This window comes from Mus musculus, chromosome 3 (assembly GCF_000001635.26).
Source record: "Mus musculus strain C57BL/6J chromosome 3, GRCm38.p6 C57BL/6J".
NCBI classification, from domain to species: Eukaryota; Metazoa; Chordata; class Mammalia; order Rodentia; family Muridae; genus Mus; species Mus musculus.
Genome location: NC_000069.6, coordinates 93,273,314 through 93,294,430, shown reverse-complemented (window position 1 = coordinate 93,294,430; position 21,117 = coordinate 93,273,314). Strand labels below are relative to the sequence as shown.

The 21,117-nt window shown below is 54.9% G+C and overlaps 1 protein-coding gene and 1 pseudogene across 1 annotated transcript; both read right to left on the bottom strand.

Moving 5' to 3' along the window:
• Positions 1–741: 741 nt before the first annotated feature.
• Flg (filaggrin) lies at positions 742–20,885 on the bottom strand. The gene is given in 6 exon segments (XM_017319842.1): positions 742–7,044; positions 7,810–9,297; positions 9,299–11,902; positions 11,949–15,050; positions 16,721–16,879; positions 20,859–20,885. Coding segments are annotated over 5 exon segments (13,155 nt in total). The 5' UTR covers positions 16,859–16,879; positions 20,859–20,885; the 3' UTR covers positions 742–1,221.
• Positions 15,278–16,361, bottom strand: Rplp0-ps1 (ribosomal protein, large, P0, pseudogene 1; annotated as a pseudogene).
• Positions 20,886–21,117: the final 232 nt, after the last annotated feature.

Below are 21,117 nucleotides of genomic sequence, written 5' to 3'. Positions count from 1 at the left end.
TGTCATGCCGGGGAGGGAGAAGGATCAGGCTTGAGAACTGCAGATGAAAGTTTTCAATTATGGAATAGTCAGGGAAGAACAGCCCCAAGGGATCCCCAATTGGGTCTAGGGTACCAAAGATGGAATATAGATTTTAGTAAGTGATAATTCAGGAGTATAGGAGGGAAGGCGTTATCAACATGGAAATTTAGGAGTTGCTCAGGCATTGCTCTGTTTAAAGCACAATAAAATAGAAGGCTCTGTGTGTGTGTGTGTGTGTGTGTGTGTGTGTGTGTGTGTGTGTGTGTGTCTTTCATTGGAGGATCCAGAGCATTGGGGTGGTAGTGAGTAATTCAAGCCTGCCACTGGGGAGATTGGGGAGATTAGACTACTACTGCTACATTTGATAACTGATTATTATCTTGCAGGGAGCTATGCTAATTGTGTGATAAACTCACTTTTGAATTGAGAGTGTGTGCCTATGAATCTATGAAGTCTCATATTTTGAAGGATAAAATCAAATCACAGTGCTAATTTCTATTTATACAAATGCTCTTTAGCTTCCTAATGGGATACTTGGGAACAGTGATGTCATTGGAGAAATATATGGGTATATGATTAAACTTATCATTAATAATTTCAAAGTTGACAGTACTGTATTGTCACCTAGCAGTTCTGTCAACTTTGAAAGATTCAGTTCACAAACACAAAAAGAAGTCTTCAAATTTTAAAGAAAAAGCATGACAGAAAAAGAGTATTAGATGGCCAATTGTTTATTGTCAATTATTATACAGTTTACTGTGTTGAATTTGGTATGTCCAATGTGATTGCACTGATTGCTGAAGAAAGGGCAGATCCTAGAAAGTCCAAGGGGAACACATGGAGAAGTCAGTCCTATTGCAGGAACAGAATTGCAAACACTCAATATAAATTTTGGGCATTTTAAAACATTTTGGTGAAATTAATGTCTAGTTTTCAGTGGAATAGAATATAACATTTTAAAGATAAGTATTTTACTCAAAATACATATGTTGAAATTTTGAATCTTGGTCCTAAGTAAATTAATATTATGGAAATTCTGATTAAATGCTGAAAATATTCTTAGAATAAGAAGGAACTATCACCCAAATGGAAAAACCTATGTTAACCTGGAAAAAAGGAACAAATAACCAAAAATTAAAAGAAAGAAACGATATACCTGGAGATGCATTTAAGCATTTTTCTATTGCAAATTGCTTTTCACTAATAATAATAATAGCTGTGAGATTGATTAAAATCAAGGTGCTTTGCTGTAAATATGGACTCATATCCTCCCTGACCACTTGCTGCTGCACTTTGGACCCCTGAGCCAGAGCTGGAGCCAGCCCTCCTGTTGGCAGATGAGGACTGCCCCCGCTGGGCTTCGACCTGGACTCCAGAATGGACTTGGCTGTCACTGGACTGGCTGGCGCTGGGCTGCCGGGGTCTGTCCCTCCTGTTTGAGCTGCGGCCGGAGCCGTCAGGGGACTGTCCTCTTCCTCCTGAGCCTGATCTTGCGCTGACCCTGGGAGAGTCGGCCTGGTGGCGAGAGGAGCTGTGCCCTTGGTTAGAGCCCCGGGACCTGGCGCTGTCCCTTCCCTGTTCCTGGTGGGCTCCCTGGTGTCCTCTCCCACTGGACTGCTGCTGCCTGTGGCCGGACTCGGGCTGTTCGTGCTCATGCTGGTGCTGGTGCTGGTGCTGGTGCCCGCGTTGCTGTTCGTGCTGGTGGCCTTGCTGGTGCTGGGAATCGGACTCCTCCTCGCTGTGTTCTTGCTCATAGTAGTATCCGGAGCCGTGCTGGCCTCGGGAGGACCGCTGCTCGTGCCTCTGGCCGGCTCCAGACTGCCTGTGAGCTCCTACTGCCTGGCCTTCTGAGAAGTCAGAGTGGCCCTCGCTGTCGCTGGCCTGACTCTCGCTGACCCCTCGACGCCCTTGCCTGTCAGCTGACGAGCCAACGCGGCCCTGTGCTTGGCCTTGTGACCCTGCGCGACCCTGGGCAGATGCCTGGCCTTGACGCGCCCCAGAGCGCCTGGAGGCGTCAGCTGCCAGTCCACCTGCAGAGGCCCCCTGGACCCCTGAGCCGGAGCTGGATCCGGCCCTCCTGTTGGCAGATGAGGACTGCCCGCGCCGGCCTTCGACCTGGACTCCAGAATGGACTTGGCTGTCACTGGACTGGCTGGGGCTGGGCTGCCGGGGTCTGTCCCTCCTGTTTGAGCTGCGGCCAGAGGCGTCGGGGGACTGTCCTCTTCCTCCTGAGCCTGATCTTGCGCTGACCCTGGGAGAGTCGGCCTGGTGGCGAGAGGAGCTGTGCCCTTGGTTAGAGCCCCGGGACCTGGCGCTGTCCCTTCCCTGTTCCTGGTGGGCTCCCTGGTGTCCTCTCCCACTGAACTGCTGCTGCCTGTGGCCGGACTCGGGCTGTTCGTGCTCATGCTGGTGCTGGTGCTGGTGCTGGTGCCCGCGTTGCTGTTCGTGCTGGTGGCCGTGCTGATGCTGGGAATCGGACTCCTCCTCGCTGTGTTCTTGTTCATAGTAGTAGTATACTGGGTAGAATCCGGAGCCGTGCTGGCCTCGGGAGGACCGCTGCTCGTGCCTCTGGCCGGCTCCAGACTGCCTGTGAGCTCCTACTGCCTGGCCTTCTGAGAAGTCGGAGTGGCCCTCGCTGTCGCTGGCCTGACTCTCGCTGACCCCTCGACGCCCTTGCCTGTCAGCTGACGAGCCGACGCGGCCCTGTGCTTGGCCTTGTGACCCTGCGCGACCCTGGGCAGATGCCTGGCCTTGACGCGCCCCAGAGCGCCTGGAGGCGTCAGCTGCCAGTCCACCTGCAGAGGCCCCCTGGACCCCTGAGCTGGAGCTGGATCCGGCCCTCCTGTTGGCAGATGAGGACTGCCCGCGCCGGCCTTCGACCTGGACTCCAGAATGGACTTGGCTGTCACTGGACTGGCTGGGGCTGGGCTGCCGGGGTCTGTCCCTCCTGTTTGAGCTGCGGCCAGAGGCGTCGGGGGACTGTCCTCTTCCTCCTGAGCCTGATCTTGCGCTGACCCTGGGAGAGTCGGCCTGGTGGCGAGAGGAGCTGTGCCCTTGGTTAGAACCCCGGGACCTGGCGCTGTCCCTTCCCTGTTCCTGGTGGGCTCCCTGGTGTCCTCTCCCACTGAACTGCTGCTGCCTGTGGCCGGACTCGGGCTGTTCGTGCTCATGCTGGTGCTGGTGCTGGTGCTGGTGCCCGCGTTGCTGTTCGTGCTGGTGGCCGTGCTGGTGCTGGGAATCGGACTCCTCCTCGCTGTGTTCTTGCTCATAGTAGTATCCGGAGCCGTGCTGGCCTCGGGAGGACCGCTGCTCGTGCCTCTGGCCGGCTCCAGACTGCCTGTGAGCTCCTACTGCCTGGCCTTCTGAGAAGTCAGAGTGGCCCTCGCTGTCGCTGGCCTGACTCCCGCTGACCCCTCGACGCCCTTGCCTGTCAGCTGACGAGCCGACGCGGCCCTGTGCTTGGCCTTGTGACCCTGCGCGACCCTGGGCAGATGCCTGGCCTTGACGCGCCCCAGAGCGCCTGGAGGCGTCAGCTGCCAGTCCACCTGCAGAGGCCCCCTGGACCCCTGAGCCGGAGCTGGATCCGGCCCTCCTGTTGGCAGATGAGGACTGCCCGCGCCGGCCTTCGACCTGGACTCCAGAATGGACTTGGCTGTCACTGGACTGGCTGGGGCTGGGCTGCCGGGGTCTGTCCCTCCTGTTTGAGCTGCGGCCAGAGGCGTCGGGGGACTGTCCTCTTCCTCCTGAGCCTGATCTTGCGCTGACCCTGGGAGAGTCGGCCTGGTGGCGAGAGGAGCTGTGCCCTTGGTTAGAACCCCGGGACCTGGCGCTGTCCCTTCCCTGTTCCTGGTGGGCTCCCTGGTGTCCTCTCCCACTGGACTGCTGCTGCCTGTGGCCGGACTCGGGCTGTTCGTGCTCATGCTGGTGCTGGTGCTGGTGCTGGTGCCCGCGTTGCTGTTCGTGCTGGTGGCCGTGCTGGTGCTGGGAATCGGACTCCTCCTCGCTGTGTTCTTGCTCATAGTAGTATCCGGAGCCGTGCTGGCCTCGGGAGGACCGCTGCTCGTGCCTCTGGCCGGCTCCAGACTGCCTGTGAGCTCCTACTGCCTGGCCTTCTGAGAAGTCAGAGTGGCCCTCGCTGTCGCTGGCCTGACTCTCGCTGACCCCTCGACGCCCTTGCCTGTCAGCTGACGAGCCGACGCGGCCCTGTGCTTGGCCTTGTGACCCTGCGCGACCCTGGGCAGATGCCTGGCCTTGAAGCGCCCCAGAGCGCCTGGAGGCGTCAGCTGCCAGTCCACCTGCAGAGGCCCCCTGGACCCCTGAGCCGGAGCTGGATCCGGCCCTCCTGTTGGCAGATGAGGACTGCCCGCGCCGGCCTTCGACCTGGACTCCAGAATGGACTTGGCTGTCACTGGACTGGCTGGGGCTGGGCTGCCGGGGTCTGTCCCTCCTGTTTGAGCTGCGGCCAGAGGCGTCGGGGGACTGTCCTCTTCCTCCTGAGCCTGATCTTGCGCTGACCCTGGGAGAGTCGGCCTGGTGGCGAGAGGAGCTGTGCCCTTGGTTAGAGCCCCGGGACCTGGCGCTGTCCCTTCCCTGTTCCTGGTGGGCTCCCTGGTGTCCTCTCCCACTGGACTGCTGCTGCCTGTGGCCGGACTCGGGCTGTTCGTGCTCATGCTGGTGCTGGTGCTGGTGCCCGCGTTGCTGTTCGTGCTGGTGGCCGTGCTGATGCTGGGAATCGGACTCCTCCTCGCTGTGTTCTTGTTCATAGTAGTAGTATACTGGGTAGAATCCGGAGCCGTGCTGGCCTCGGGAGGACCGCTGCTCGTGCCTCTGGCCGGCTCCAGACTGCCTGTGAGCTCCTACTGCCTGGCCTTCTGAGAAGTCGGAGTGGCCCTCGCTGTCACTGGCCTGACTCTCGCTGACCCCTCGACGCCCTTGCCTGTCAGCTGACGAGCCGACGCGGCCCTGTGCTTGGCCTTGTGACCCTGCGCGACCCTGGGCAGATGCCTGGCCTTGACGCGCCCCAGAGCGCCTGGAGGCGTCAGCTGCCAGTCCACCTGCAGAGGCCCCCTGGACCCCTGAGCCGGAGCTGGATCCGGCCCTCCTGTTGGCAGATGAGGACTGCCCGCGCCGGCCTTCGACCTGGACTCCAGAATGGACTTGGCTGTCACTGGACTGGCTGGGGCTGGGCTGCCGGGATCTGTCCCTCCTGTTTGAGCTGCGGCCAGAGGCGTCGGGGGACTGTCCTCTTCCTCCTGAGCCTGATCTTGCGCTGACCCTGGGAGAGTCGGCCTGGTGGCGAGAGGAGCTGTGCCCTTGGTTAGAGCCCCGGGACCTGGCGCTGTCCCTTCCCTGTTCCTGGTGGGCTCCCTGGTGTCCTCTCCCACTGGACTGCTGCTGCCTGTGGCCGGACTCGGGCTGTTCGTGCTCATGCTGGTGCTGGTGCTGGTGCTGGTGCCCGCGTTGCTGTTCGTGCTGGTGGCCGTGCTGATGCTGGGAATCGGACTCCTCCTCGCTGTGTTCTTGTTCATAGTAGTAGTATACTGGGTAGAATCCGGAGCCGTGCTGGCCTCGGGAGGACCGCTGCTCGTGCCTCTGGCCGGCTCCAGACTGCCTGTGAGCTCCTACTGCCTGGCCTTCTGAGAAGTCGGAGTGGCCCTCGCTGTCGCTGGCCTGACTCTCGCTGACCCCTCGACGCCCTTGCCTGTCAGCTGACGAGCCGACGCGGCCCTGTGCTTGGCCTTGTGACCCTGCGCGACCCTGGGCAGATGCCTGGCCTTGACGCGCCCCAGAGCGCCTGGAGGCGTCAGCTGCCAGTCCACCTGCAGAGGCCCCCTGGACCCCTGAGCCGGAGCTGGATCCGGCCCTCCTGTTGGCAGATGAGGACTGCCCGCGCCGGCCTTCGACCTGGACTCCAGAATGGACATGGCTGTCACTGGACTGGCTGGGGCTGGGCTGCCGGGGTCTGTCCCTCCTGTTTGAGCTGCGGCCAGAGGCGTCGGGGGACTGTCCTCTTCCTCCTGAGCCTGATCTTGCGCTGACCCTGGGAGAGTCGGCCTGGTGGCGAGAGGAGCTGTGCCCTTGGTTAGAACCCCGGGACCTGGCGCTGTCCCTTCCCTGTTCCTGGTGGGCTCCCTGGTTTCCTCTCCCACTGGACTGCTGCTGCCTGTGGCCGGACTCGGGCTGTTCGTGCTCATGCTGGTGCTGGTGCTGGTGCTGGTGCCCGCGTTGCTGTTCGTGCTGGTGGCTGTGCTGGTGCTGGGAATCGGACTCCTCCTCGCTGTGTTCTTGCTCATAGTAGTATCCGGAGCCGTGCTGGCTTCGGGAGGACCGCTGCTCGTGCCTCTGGCCGGCTCCAGACTGCCTGTGAGCTCCTACTGCCTGGCCTTCTGAGAAGTCAGAGTGGCCCTCGCTGTCGCTGGCCTGACTCTCGCTGACCCCTCGACGCCCTTGCCTGTCAGCTGACGAGCCGACGCGGCCCTGTGCTTGGCCTTGTGACCCTGCGCGACCCTGGGCAGATGCCTGGCCTTGACGCGCCCCAGAGCGCCTGGAGGCGTCAGCTGCCAGTCCACCTGCAGAGGCCCCCTGGACCCCTGAGCCGGAGCTGGATCCGGCCCTCCTGTTGGCAGATGAGGACTGCCCGCGCCGGCCTTCGACCTGGACTCCAGAATGGACTTGGCTGTCACTGGACTGGCTGGGGCTGGGCTGCCGGGGTCTGTCCCTCCTGTTTGAGCTGCGGCCAGAGGCGTCGGGGGACTGTCCTCTTCCTCCTGAGCCTGATCTTGCGCTGACCCTGGGAGAGTCGGCCTGGTGGCGAGAGGAGCTGTGCCCTTGGTTAGAGCCCCGGGACCTGGCGCTGTCCCTTCCCTGTTCCTGGTGGGCTCCCTGGTGTCCTCTCCCACTGGACTGCTGCTGCCTGTGGCCGGACTCGGGCTGTTCGTGCTCATGCTGGTGCTGGTGCTGGTGCTGGTGCCCGCGTTGCTGTTCGTGCTGGTGGCCGTGCTGATGCTGGGAATCGGACTCCTCCTCGCTGTGTTCTTGTTCATAGTAGTAGTATACTGGGTAGAATCCGGAGCCGTGCTGGCCTCGGGAGGACCGCTGCTCGTGCCTCTGGCCGGCTCCAGACTGCCTGTGAGCTCCTACTGCCTGGCCTTCTGAGAAGTCGGAGTGGCCCTCGCTGTCACTGGCCTGACTCTCGCTGACCCCTCGACGCCCTTGCCTGTCAGCTGACGAGCCGACGCGGCCCTGTGCTTGGCCTTGTGACCCTGCGCGACCCTGGGCAGATGCCTGGCCTTGACGCGCCCCAGAGCGCCTGGAGGCGTCAGCTGCCAGTCCACCTGCAGAGGCCCCCTGGACCCCTGAGCCGGAGCTGGATCCGGCCCTCCTGTTGGCAGATGAGGACTGCCCGCGCCGGCCTTCGACCTGGACTCCAGAATGGACTTGGCTGTCACTGGACTGGCTGGGGCTGGGCTGCCGGGGTCTGTCCCTCCTGTTTGAGCTGCGGCCAGAGGCGTCGGGGGACTGTCCTCTTCCTCCTGAGCCTGATCTTGCGCTGACCCTGGGAGAGTCGGCCTGGTGGCGAGAGGAGCTGTGCCCTTGGTTAGAACCCCGGGACCTGGCGCTGTCCCTTCCCTGTTCCTGGTGGGCTCCCTGGTGTCCTCTCCCACTGAACTGCTGCTGCCTGTGGCCGGACTCGGGCTGTTCGTGCTCATGCTGGTGCTGGTGCTGGTGCTGGTGCCCGCGTTGCTGTTCGTGCTGGTGGCTGTGCTGGTGCTGGGAATCGGACTCCTCCTCGCTGTGTTCTTGCTCATAGTAGTATCCGGAGCCGTGCTGGCCTCGGGAGGACCGCTGCTCGTGCCTCTGGCCGGCTCCAGACTGCCTGTGAGCTCCTACTGCCTGGCCTTCTGAGAAGTCAGAGTGGCCCTCGCTGTCGCTGGCCTGACTCTCGCTGACCCCTCGACGCCCTTGCCTGTCAGCTGACGAGCCGACGCGGCCCTGTGCTTGGCCTTGTGACCCTGCGCGACCCTGGGCAGATGCCTGGCCTTGACGCGCCCCAGAGCGCCTGGAGGCGTCAGCTGCCAGTCCACCTGCAGAGGCCCCCTGGACCCCTGAGCCGGAGCTGGATCCGGCCCTCCTGTTGGCAGATGAGGACTGCCCGCGCCGGCCTTCGACCTGGACTCCAGAATGGACTTGGCTGTCACTGGACTGGCTGGGGCTGGGCTGCCGGGGTCTGTCCCTCCTGTTTGAGCTGCGGCCAGAGGCGTCGGGGGACTGTCCTCTTCCTCCTGAGCCTGATCTTGCGCTGACCCTGGGAGAGTCGGCCTGGTGGCGAGAGGAGCTGTGCCCTTGGTTAGAGCCCCGGGACCTGGCGCTGTCCCTTCCCTGTTCCTGGTGGGCTCCCTGGTGTCCTCTCCCACTGGACTGCTGCTGCCTGTGGCCGGACTCGGGCTGTTCGTGCTCATGCTGGTGCTGGTGCTGGTGCTGGTGCCCGCGTTGCTGTTCGTGCTGGTGGCCGTGCTGATGCTGGGAATCGGACTCCTCCTCGCTGTGTTCTTGTTCATAGTAGTAGTATACTGGGTAGAATCCGGAGCCGTGCTGGCCTCGGGAGGACCGCTGCTCGTGCCTCTGGCCGGCTCCAGACTGCCTGTGAGCTCCTACTGCCTGGCCTTCTGAGAAGTCGGAGTGGCCCTCGCTGTCACTGGCCTGACTCTCGCTGACCCCTCGACGCCCTTGCCTGTCAGCTGACGAGCCGACGCGGCCCTGTGCTTGGCCTTGTGACCCTGCGCGACCCTGGGCAGATGCCTGGCCTTGACGCGCCCCAGAGCGCCTGGAGGCGTCAGCTGCCAGTCCACCTGCAGAGGCCCCCTGGACCCCTGAGCCGGAGCTGGATCCGGCCCTCCTGTTGGCAGATGAGGACTGCCCGCGCCGGCCTTCGACCTGGACTCCAGAATGGACTTGGCTGTCACTGGACTGGCTGGGGCTGGGCTGCCGGGGTCTGTCCCTCCTGTTTGAGCTGCGGCCAGAGGCGTCGGGGGACTGTCCTCTTCCTCCTGAGCCTGATCTTGCGCTGACCCTGGGAGAGTCGGCCTGGTGGCGAGAGGAGCTGTGCCCTTGGTTAGAACCCCGGGACCTGGCGCTGTCCCTTCCCTGTTCCTGGTGGGCTCCCTGGTGTCCTCTCCCACTGAACTGCTGCTGCCTGTGGCCGGACTCGGGCTGTTCGTGCTCATGCTGGTGCTGGTGCTGGTGCTGGTGCCCGCGTTGCTGTTCGTGCTGGTGGCCCGTGCTGGTGCTGGGAATCGGACTCCTCCTCGCTGTGTTCTTGCTCATAGTAGTATCCGGAGCCGTGCTGGCCTCGGGAGGACCGCTGCTCGTGCCTCTGGCCGGCTCCAGACTGCCTGTGAGCTCCTACTGCCTGGCCTTCTGAGAAGTCAGAGTGGCCCTCGCTGTCGCTGGCCTGACTCCCGCTGACCCCTCGACGCCCTTGCCTGTCAGCTGACGAGCCGACGCGGCCCTGTGCTTGGCCTTGTGACCCTGCGCGACCCTGGGCAGATGCCTGGCCTTGAAGCGCCCCAGAGCGCCTGGAGGCGTCAGCTGCCAGTCCACCTGCAGAGGCCCCCTGGACCCCTGAGCCGGAGCTGGATCCGGCCCTCCTGTTGGCAGATGAGGACTGCCCGCGCCGGCCTTCGACCTGGACTCCAGAATGGACTTGGCTGTCACTGGACTGGCTGGGGCTGGGCTGCCGGGGTCTGTCCCTCCTGTTTGAGCTGCGGCCAGAGGCGTCGGGGGACTGTCCTCTTCCTCCTGAGCCTGATCTTGCGCTGACCCTGGGAGAGTCGGCCTGGTGGCGAGAGGAGCTGTGCCCTTGGTTAGAGCCCCGGGACCTGGCGCTGTCCCTTCCCTGTTCCTGGTGGGCTCCCTGGTGTCCTCTCCCACTGGACTGCTGCTGCCTGTGGCCGGACTCGGGCTGTTCGTGCTCATGCTGGTGCTGGTGCTGGTGCCCGCGTTGCTGTTCGTGCTGGTGGCCGTGCTGATGCTGGGAATCGGACTCCTCCTCGCTGTGTTCTTGTTCATAGTAGTAGTATACTGGGTAGAATCCGGAGCCGTGCTGGCCTCGGGAGGACCGCTGCTCGTGCCTCTGGCCGGCTCCAGACTGCCTGTGAGCTCCTACTGCCTGGCCTTCTGAGAAGTCGGAGTGGCCCTCGCTGTCGCTGGCCTGACTCTCGCTGACCCCTCGACGCCCTTGCCTGTCAGCTGACGAGCCGACGCGGCCCTGTGCTTGGCCTTGTGACCCTGCGCGACCCTGGGCAGATGCCTGGCCTTGTCGTGCCCCAGAGCGCCTGGAGGCGTCAGCTGCCAGTCCACCTGCAGAGGCCCCCTGGACCCCTGAGCCGGAGCTGGATCCGGCCCTCCTGTTGGCAGATGATGACTGCCTGCGCCGGCCTTCGACCTGGACTCCAGAATGGACTTGGCTGTCACTGGACTGGCTGGGGCTGGGCTGCCGGGGTCTGTCCCTCCTGTTTGAGCTGCGGCCAGAGGCGTCGGGGGACTGTCCTCTTCCTCCTGAGCCTGATCTTGCGCTGACCCTGGGAGAGTCGGCCTGGTGGCGAGAGGAGCTGTGCCCTTGGTTAGAGCCCCGGGACCTGGCGCTGTCCCTTCCCTGTTCCTGATGGGTTCCCTGGTGTCCTCTCCCACTGGACTGCTGCTGCCTGTGGCCGGACTCGGGCTGTTGGTGCTCATGCTGGTGCTGGGTCCCGCGTTGCTGTTCGTGCTGGTGGCCGTGCTGGTGCTGGGAATCGGACTCCTCCTCGCTGTGTTCTTGCTCATAGTAGTATCCGGAGCCGTGCTGGCCTCGGGAGGACCGCTGCTCGTGCCTCTGGCCGGCTTCAGACTGCCTGTGAGCTCCTACTGCCTGGCCTTCTGAGAAGTCGGAGTGGCCCTCGCTGTCGCTGGCCTGACTCTCGCTGACCCCTCGACGCCCTTGCCTGTCAGCTGACGAGCCGATGCGGCCCTGTGCTTGGCCTTGTGACCCTGCGCGACCCTGGGCAGATGCCTGGCCTTGTCGCGCCCCAGAGCGCCTGGAGGCGTCAGCTGCCAGTCCACCTGCAGAGGCCCCCTGGACCCCTGAGCCGGAGCTGGATCCGGCCCTCCTGTTGGCAGATGAGGACTGCCCTCGCCGGCCTTCGACCTGGACTCCAGAATGGACTTGGCTGTCACTGGACTGACTGGGGCTGGGCTGCCGGGGTCTGTCCCTCCTGTTTGAGCTGCGGCCAGAGGCGTCGGGGGACTGTCCTCTTCCTCCTGAGCCTGATCTTGCGCTGACCCTGGGAGAGTCGGCCTGGTGGCGAGAGGAGCTGTGCCCTTGGTTAGAGCCCCGGGACCTGGCGCTGTCCCTTCCCTGTTCCTGGTGGGCTCCCTGGTGTCCTCTCCCACTGGACTGCTGCTGCCTGTGGCCGGACTCGGGCTGTTCGTGCTCATGCTGGTGCTGGTGCCCGCGTTGCTGTTCGTGCTGGTGGCCGTGCTGGTGCTGGGAATCGGACTCCTCCTCGCTGTGTTCTTGCTCATAGTAGTATCTGGAGCCGTGCTGGCCTCGGGAGGACCGCTGCTCGTGCCTCTGGCCGGCTCCAGACTGCCTGTGAGCTCCTACTGCCTGGCCTTCTGAGAAGTCGGAGTGGCCCTCGCTGTCGCTGGCCTGACTCTCGCTGACCCCTCGACGCCCTTGCCTGTCAGCTGACGAGCCGACGCGGCCCTGTGCTTGGCCTTGTGACCCTGCGCGACCCTGGGCAGATGCCTGGCCTTGACGCGCCCCAGAGCGCCTGGAGGCGTCAGCTGCCAGTCCACCTGCAGAGGCCCCCTGGACCCCTGAGCCGGAGATGGATCCGGCCTTCTGTTAACAGATGAGGGCGTCCCGCGGCCGGGCCTTGGTCCGGGGCTCCAGAATGGACATGGCTGTCACTGGACTGGCTGGGGCTGGGCTGCCGGGGTCTGTCCCTCTTGGTTGAGTTGCGGCCAGAGGCGTCGGGGGACTGTCATCTTCCTCATGAGCCTGATCTTGCGCTGACCCTGGGAGAGTCGGCCTGGTGGCGAGAGGAGCTGTGCCCTTGGTTAGAACCCCGGGACCTGGCGCTGTCCCTTCCCTGTTTCTGGTGGGCTCCCTGGTTTCCTCTCCCACTGGACTGCTGCTGCCTGTGGCCGGACTCGGGCTGTTCGTGCTCATGCTGGTGCTGGTGCTGGTGCTGGTGCCCGCGTTGCTGTTCGTGCTGGTGGCCGTGCTGATGCTGGGAATCGGACTCCTCCTCGCTGTGTTCTTGCTCATAGTAGTATCCGGAGCCGTGCTGGCCTCGGGAGGACCGCTGCTCGTGCCTCTGGCCGGCTCCAGACTGCCTGTGAGCTCCTACTGCCTGGCCTTCTGAGAAGTCAGAGTGGCCCTCGCTGTCGCTGGCCTGACTCTCGCTGACCCCTCGACGCCCTTGCCTGTCAGCTGACGAGCCGACGCGGCCCTGTGCTTGGCCTTGTGACCCTGCGCGACCCTGGGCAGATGCCTGGCCTTGACGCGCCCCAGAGCGCCTGGAGGCGTCAGCTGCCAGTCCACCTGCAGAGGTCCCCTGGACCCCTGAGCCGGAGCTGGATCCGGCCCTCCTGTTGGCAGATGAGGACTGCCCGCGCCGGCCTTCGACCTGGACTCCAGAATGGACTTGGCTGTCACTGGACTGGCTGGGGCTGGGCTGCCGGGGTCTGTCCCTCCTGTTTGAGCTGCGGCCAGAGGCGTCGGGGGACTGTCCTCTTCCTCCTGAGCCTGATCTTGCGCTGACCCTGGGAGAGTCGGCCTGGTGGCGAGAGGAGCTGTGTCCTTGGTTAGAGCCCCGGGATCTGGCGCTGTCCCTTCCCTGTTCCTGGTGGGCTCCCTGGTGTCCTCTCCCACTGGACTGCTGCTGCCTGTGGCCAGACTCTGGCTGTTCGTGCTCATGCTGGTGCTGGTGCTGGTGCTGGTGCCCGCGTTGCTGTTCGTGCTGGTGGCCGTGCTGGTGCTGGGAATCGGACTCCTCCTCGCTGTGTTCTTGCTCATAGTAGTATCCGGAGCCGTGCTGGCCTCGGGAGGACCGCTGCTCGTGCCTCTGGCCGGCTCCAGACTGCCTGTGAGCTCCTACTGCCTGGCCTTCTGAGAAGTCAGAGTGGCCCTCGCTGTCGCTGGCCTGACTCTCGCTGACCCCTCGACGCCCTTGCCTGTCAGCTGACGAGCCGACGCGGCCCTGTGCTTGGCCTTGTGACCCTGCGCGACCCTGGGCAGATGCCTGGCCTTGAAGCGCCCCAGAGCGCCTGGAGGCGTCAGCTGCCAGTCCACCTGCAGAGGCCCCCTGGACCCCTGAGCCGGAGCTGGATCCGGCCCTCCTGTTGGCAGATGAGGACTGCCCGCGCCGGCCTTCGACCTGGACTCCAGAATGGACTTGGCTGTCACTGGACTGGCTGGGGCTGGGCTGCCGGGGTCTGTCCCTCCTGTTTGAGCTGCGGCCAGAGGCGTCGGGGGACTGTCCTCTTCCTCCTGAGCCTGATCTTGCGCTGACCCTGGGAGAGTCGGCCTGGTGGCGAGAGGAGCTGTGCCCTTGGTTAGAGCCCCGGGACCTGGCGCTGTCCCTTCCCTGTTCCTGGTGGGCTCCCTGGTGTCCTCTCCCACTGGACTGCTGCTGCCTGTGGCCGGACTCGGGCTGTTCGTGCTCATGCTGGTGCTGGTGCCCGCGTTGCTGTTCGTGCTGGTGGCCGTGCTGGTGCTGGGAATCGGACTCCTCCTCGCTGTGTTCTTGCTCATAGTAGTATCTGGAGCCGTGCTGGCCTCGGGAGGACCGCTGCTCGTGCCTCTGGCCGGCTCCAGACTGCCTGTGAGCTCCTACTGCCTGGCCTTCTGAGAAGTCGGAGTGGCCCTCGCTGTCGCTGGCCTGACTCTCGCTGACCCCTCGACGCCCTTGCCTGTCAGCTGACGAGCCGACGCGGCCCTGTGCTTGGCCTTGTGACCCTGCGCGACCCTGGGCAGATGCCTGGCCTTGACGCGCCCCAGAGCGCCTGGAGGCGTCAGCTGCCAGTCCACCTGCAGAGGCCCCCTGGACCCCTGAGCCGGAGCTGGATCCGGCCCTCCTGTTGGCAGATGAGGACTGCCCGCGCCGGCCTTCGACCTGGACTCCAGAATGGACTTGGCTGTCACTGGACTGGCTGGGGCTGGGCTGCCGGGGTCTGTCCCTCCTGTTTGAGCTGCGGCCAGAGCCGTCGGGGGACTGTCCTCTTCCTCCTGATCCCGATCTTGCGCTGACCTTGGAAGAGCCGGCTTGGCCTGCCCTGGATCTCCTCTGGTCAGCCCTGACTGGAGATGGTTTGGAGTGGGATTGCTGCCTGCCTCCTTCAGAGTCACTGTTGTCTGCCTGACCATGGGATGACTGGGGTTCCTTCTGGGAGTCTGCTCTGGGTCTTCTGTTTCCCTCTCTTTGATCTAATGTAGTATTCTGTGTTTTGTAGTAACAGTTGTTGTAGCTTGCCTCCCAGTCTTCATTGTATTTTCCATTGTCATAGATTTCATCATAGTTTCTTTCTTTTGACTGTCTGTTTTTCTTATTTCTGTTGTCCTTTCTTTCGGTGGAACCAGATCCATGCCTTTGCTTTCTTTTTGAATCTTGTTGGTGTCTGTGTTTTTCTGGTTCTCTCCTATGTTTATCTTTTCCCTCACTTCTACATCTTGATTCTTGCCTTTTACCTCTTTTTCCATTTGGGCTTCTCGTTCTGTCACTTTTTCTCTTTCCATCAGTTCCACCATGCCTCCGTCTAAGATTCTGTTTGTTTCCTTCCTCTCCCTCCTCTTCTAGTCCTTTATAATCAGTTTTACTTCTCCCATTTGATCCATGTGTTTGGAAACTTTCATTCTTGGATGCCTCATAATATGCTTTTGCCAGCTTTAGCACCAGTAGTAAATACTCAGCGAAATCTAGTTTGTCATCGTGGTCCACATCTAGCATTTGCATGAAGACTTCAGCGATGTCTTGGTCATCTGGATTCTGTAAGAAGTTAAGAAAGGTATTTTTCCATTTCAATTAATTTCAATTTTACCATTCAAATGCAATATACATTTATGATGTCTTAAAACCCGTTCATTTAGGGTTTTTTTTTTGTAATATTTTTATGCTTTTCCCTTCTTGTCTGTTAGTGTTAATAGTATCTGAATTAATGTTTAAATATCAGCTATTAAACATCACTTTTTACTAAGTCAGTTACTTTTTTTTTTTTTAAAGAGAAATAAGCCTTCATTTCCATCTTTCTCAAATTAAGCAGGCTGACTTGGTTGCTTTGAGGGGATTATTCTTTGAAGAGACAGAATCCCATATTCTCATCTGATTCCTTAGACTCTTCCTTTGCTTCAGGTTTGGCAGGTGCTGTAGCAGCCGCAGGGGCAGCAGTGATGGCAGCAGTCGCAAATGCAGATGGATTAGCCAGGAAGGCCTTGACCTTTTCAGCAAGTGGGAAGGTGTACTCAGTCTCCACAGACAAAGCCAGGACGCGCTTGTACCCATTGATGAAGGAGTGCAGCACCGAGTCAACAGTCAGGTACCCAATCTGCAGACACACACTGGCCACGTTGTGGACACCCTCCAGGAAGCGAGAGTGCAGGGCCTGCTCTGTGATGTCGAGCACTTCCGGGTTATAAATGCTGCCATTGTCAAACACCTGCTGGATGATCAGCCCGAAGGAGGAGGGGGAGATGTTTAGCATGTTCAGCAGTGTGGCTTCGCTGACTCCCACCTTGTCTCCAGTCTTTATCAGCTGCACATCACTCAGAATTTCAATGGTGCCTCTGGAGATTCTCGTGGTGATGCCCAAAGCCTGGAAGAAAGAGATCTTCTCGGGCCCCAGACCAGTGTTCTGAGCTGGCATAGTGACCTCACATGGGGCGATGGCACCAACCCGAGCAGCAGCTGGCACCTTATTGGCCAACAGCATAGCCCGAATCTCAGTGAGGTCCTCCTTGGTGAACACGAAGCCCACGTTCCCCCGGATGTGAGGCAGCAGTTTCTCCAGAGCTGGGTTGTTCTCCAAGTGGCCCCTGATGGCCTTGCGCATCATGGTTTTCTTGCCCATCAGCACCACGGCCTTCCCTCGGAGGGACATGCGGATCTGCTGCATCTGCTTGGAGCCCACGTTGTCTGCTCCCACAATGAAGCATTTTGGGTAATCATCCAAAAGTTGGATGATCTTGAGGAAGTAGTTGGACTTCCAGGTCGCCCTGTCTTCCCTGGGCATCACGGCGGTGCATCAGGGATTGCCACCCGGGGTTTAAAGACGATGTCACTCCAACGAGGACGCCTGGCAAGCTACTCTTCTTTTTTATTTCATGTGTCAGAATTTTATTCTTTTCATGATTCATTTGTTTTCAAAGTATACTCTACTAATCTTGATTTTGGGGAAAACTGTGATAATTCTGGTTGGTAGTATTCATTTCTCTTATTTTAAAATTAAATATTGATAGTTTTTTAGTTTCAAATATGCTATCTCATGTAAGAAGAACATGTAGGTACACATTTAAAGAAAGCTAAATACATTTTATCCAGTCTTAATCATGGCTATTTCTTTTACTAATGAAGTACTTAAAACATTTTTATACAATCTTTGGGTAGATTATTAGTAAGGCACTGAAATCTTTGTCTCATCAGTTCTCTTATACATTTCTCACCTTCAAGACTGCCTGTAGTTGTCCTTCCAGAAGTTCCTTCAGCTCTTCTTTGCTCAGTGTTTCTTCCTCCTTATCACTGGTTGAGTATTGTTGGAATATTTCAATCATGCTAGTGATGCTTTCCAGGAGAGCGGACATCTTTTAGTAGTGTGTATGCACCTGTAAAAGGGAAACAAAATTCATTTCCTTTTTACTTTTGTTTTATAGTTTGTATTCATCATTGCAATGCCTCTTTATAGTTTAAACTCATAGTATTTTTTTAAAGAGCACATTTTAGAAATGAAACTTGTTAAAGAACAACTTCTCCAATGTCTATAGTATAAAACATCAAGTGACTTTTGCAACTGACACTGCCTGTTTTATGGTTTTAAATACATTCATAGTACTAGCTTCTTAAACGCTTACAAGTCTGTTTGCTCTTGGCAAGACTCCTTTTTGGTAAATCAGCCATTCCTTCTCACAGGGTAATAAAAACCTCCCTTGCTTATCTTGTCAATGAACAGAAAGTAGTAGGCATGCCAAGAAATGAAATAAGTATTTATCACATATAAAAGCATTATAATGATGACTTTTAGCCTTAAATAACAGGGAAAACCAGAATACTATAGGTAACATAAGTTTGTCAAACGTGAGTATAGTAGTCTAACCTAAAGTCTTATGGATCTAGGACTATTGAACAAAATTAAATATGTATGCTGTATTTTGATGTAATTTGTTTGAATATATAGTTTAACAAGTTTATGATTACCCAGTGAAAGAATTGAATTTAAGCCTTACAAAGCAGTCAAAATGATGGGGAAAAGAAAATGCACAATTAATGCAAGTTAAAGTGAGAGATATAGATATTGCTTCAGTAGAATGATCTTATTAGTGGACCATTGCTGCATTTGACTCCTAATGTGATGGAATAATGATTTCTGTCAGAAAATGTTCACAAAGTTTGTTTACTAAAATATTACTTTGTTTAATAGTTTATTTGATTGTTTTGGATCAGTCCTCCTTTTGAGAGCAGAGATAACTGGTCTCTCTCTCTCTCTCTCTCTCTCTCTCTCTCTCTCTCTCTCTCTCTGTTGTGTTATTACTGTAGAACTATGAAGCTCATTTTAGTGTATTGTGATTTATATTCAAGCTGGAAAAGAACTCATCATGTGGCAGATGCAATAGTGAACAAAGTAAGGGATGATCTTACTGGGGAATATAGGGAGTCATTGAAGAATGAGGAATAGTTAAAGAATAAATATATGAGGAAGTTTTAGTGTCTATTGATATAATATAATAAAATGATAATACTAATATGTTTCTGCATTCATAAATTAGGTTGAGATCTTAACAAAGCTGGTTGGATGTATTAACTCCATGTGAATTTTCATAGCTCAAATAAATGTATTTTTTTAAAGAGAAGATAAAAAAAATCAATAACTCTAGTCTTGCTCTCAAGAAAATTGAATGAGAACAAGAAAATAAAACTGATATTATAATGAATGAAATAATAAAGATAACTAACATTAATGAAGCAGAGATCTTAGAGAGGTAACAAAGACAATGTTCCACCCTGAACATATCTAATAAAGCCAGTAACCCTACAAATTCTTCAGGAAAGAGAAAAGTCATAAATAACCAGGATCAAAAAAGGAAAGAAAAAAAAGACATTGTAGTAGGTGCTGCAAACTTTTGAGAAGCAATGAAACCATAGTATGAAAGCCTGTGTTGGAATCAGTTTGGAATGTAGGTGAAACATACATTTCTAGAACTATGCTTCACACGTTAATGAAACAGGCAATAGATAAAATGTGTAAATAGCTCTCTGCTTATTAATAAAATTGCAGTTTAAGTGAATATAGTTATAGTGGGTGTGAAGATGTTAATTAGGGGCTTCAATTGTAAATCCTATTAAAATCTAGGGAGGAAATAGTCCTAAAATCACAGATAATTTCTCTAAAGAATGAAAAAGAGAAAGAAACTCTTGTGAATCTAGTATAAACATGAAACAAACTTTGGGAGTATTCATTTCACAAATACATACACAAAAATATGAAAAAAAAGGCAAACAGAGCCCAACGTTATACAAATAAGGATTGACAAGCTAATGTCAAATCTAAGCAAATTTTATCCACAAAATCCATTTGCCTGAACATCAGAAAACAAATTAGTTTGGAAATAGAATTGCTAGGACTCATTGAGTAGTCTAGGCTAAGCAGTGAGCTGCAGGCTCTGCCTGCTTTTGTCTGTCTCTCCAACACTGGTTATAAGCATGTGCTCCTCTGCCAGGATAGGGCTTACATAATTTCTGTGGTTCAACTTGGGTCCTCATGCTTACATGGGAAGCAGTTTACTGACCGAGCCATATTTTGAGCTGAGGATAGACATTCTATCTAGTAAATGGTTCGGGGTTAATTAGATTACTGTATGGAAAAAATGTTTTTCAGTAGATCCAACACTAGGAAAGATTATATGGAAGAATATATTAAAGTGTTTGGAATGGGAAATGCTTCTGAAGTTGAACTAAAAATTATCAGTCATAACTTGAAAAGCTGAAATGGGAGAATCACAAGTTTGAGGCCAGCCTAGACTGCATAGAAGGTTTCAGGTCACTGGGCTCCATAGTGAGACCTGTCTCAACAAACAAAATATACTAATTATAAGGAATATTTAAAAGTTGGGCTAAACTGAAGGTAAAAAATCTCTGTTCATTTCTAATATCGTTAAAGTGAAAATGGGAGAAAAAATATAACATTTAACTGATAAAAAACTATTCTTGGTGTAAAAACAATATCCATGGAATGGAGACAACTCAACAGAAAAATGAATCTCTCCTAGAAGCACTTTACAGAAAGTACCAAATTGCTAATAAATGTTTCATAAATGTTCAATCTCCTTAATTACTAAGCAGAGAAAAATTAAAATGATAGTGTGAGGATGCAATATACTCACAAGTGACTTAAGTTAGAAAAACATGATAATTTCAAATATTGATGAAGATATGTAAAACTGAAGTCTTTTATACTACCAAAGAATGCTTAAACTAACAGGGGTCCTTTGGAATATTGTTTGGTAGTAGTTAAGACCCAAAAGTTTACCTCTAGAATCTTCCTACCTAACAGAAACACATACATATACACACTGCCAAAATTATTGCACAAAACACTATAGCATCATTATTTATAATCTTAATCATAAAAATAACTCAAGTGTTCATCAATTGAAAAATGGAGAAATGGGTGGCATTTTCTTATAATAACCAGAGGTAGGACCCACGTGTACACTGAACCAGAATGATCATGGTAGATTGAGAGACAAAGGTAATTGGATTTGAATGCTGTGATCACAGAGTTGACTGGGCACAGTGACGAATCACTGGTCTGAAGACAAGAACCATGAAATATTATATTATATTAATCCTATAATAATAATAATAGTAATAATAATAATAATAATTGTATGCTATCATTATAGAATCATAGAGTAATGATTATAAATTAGAATAGGTTTTGGCTTCATGTAGACATCTTGATATTTATTATTCTCATCTCATAAATTTTGAGCATTATAAGTGTTTGAGATAATAGACGTAAATATTTTCCTGATTATACATCATACAGATGTGTATATCTTATATAGCCATGTATTATGTACAATTCTATGTCAACCTAAATTTTTATTCAATGGTCAAAAAAGAAGAAGAGAAGAAAAAGAACAAAGGAAAGATAATTTTTCAGAGCATTCAATCTGCAGTACTCATGCCCTCCCATTATGATGTTCTATGACTCTCCCTTTTCTCCATCATTCTTGCCATTAGTAGGCATACTTATTGGTTGTTTGCTAAATATCTTTCACAACTACATGTAAACTTCTCAAGTATGGAATTTATATAGCTCTCTGATGTAAGATCTGTGCCAATGGCAGCAGAACTGGACAAAGAAAACTAATGAAAACATGGAGAAATCAACAGAGCAAAGAGAACATTAGATGGCCTCATGGAAATAAATCAAACACACACGTATCACAAATCATATATATATGTACATATGTATGGGTGTATATATATGTATGATTTTGCCCTTTGCCTAAGAATACATTTTATACAAGTATCCTTTTGTCTTAACACTGATCTAGCAAAGTTAACTATATTCCTCCTTACCTTGTTTGGAAGAAGACTGAATCGAATGCAGCTGAAGGAGCTAGCTGGGTACTGCAGTCTGAGTGAATGGGCTTTTTATATAGTAAGTCCATCCAGGGAGGAGCCACTCTCTGTGGGATGGTCTGATTCATTCTTAACCAAACCCAGATCCACCCATATCTCCACCTCTATTTCTCCAATGTCATATGTTTACTTCTCAACTTCCTCACGTACTCATGTGTACTTGTTTTAGCAAGCTCCAAATTTGGATTTAAATAAG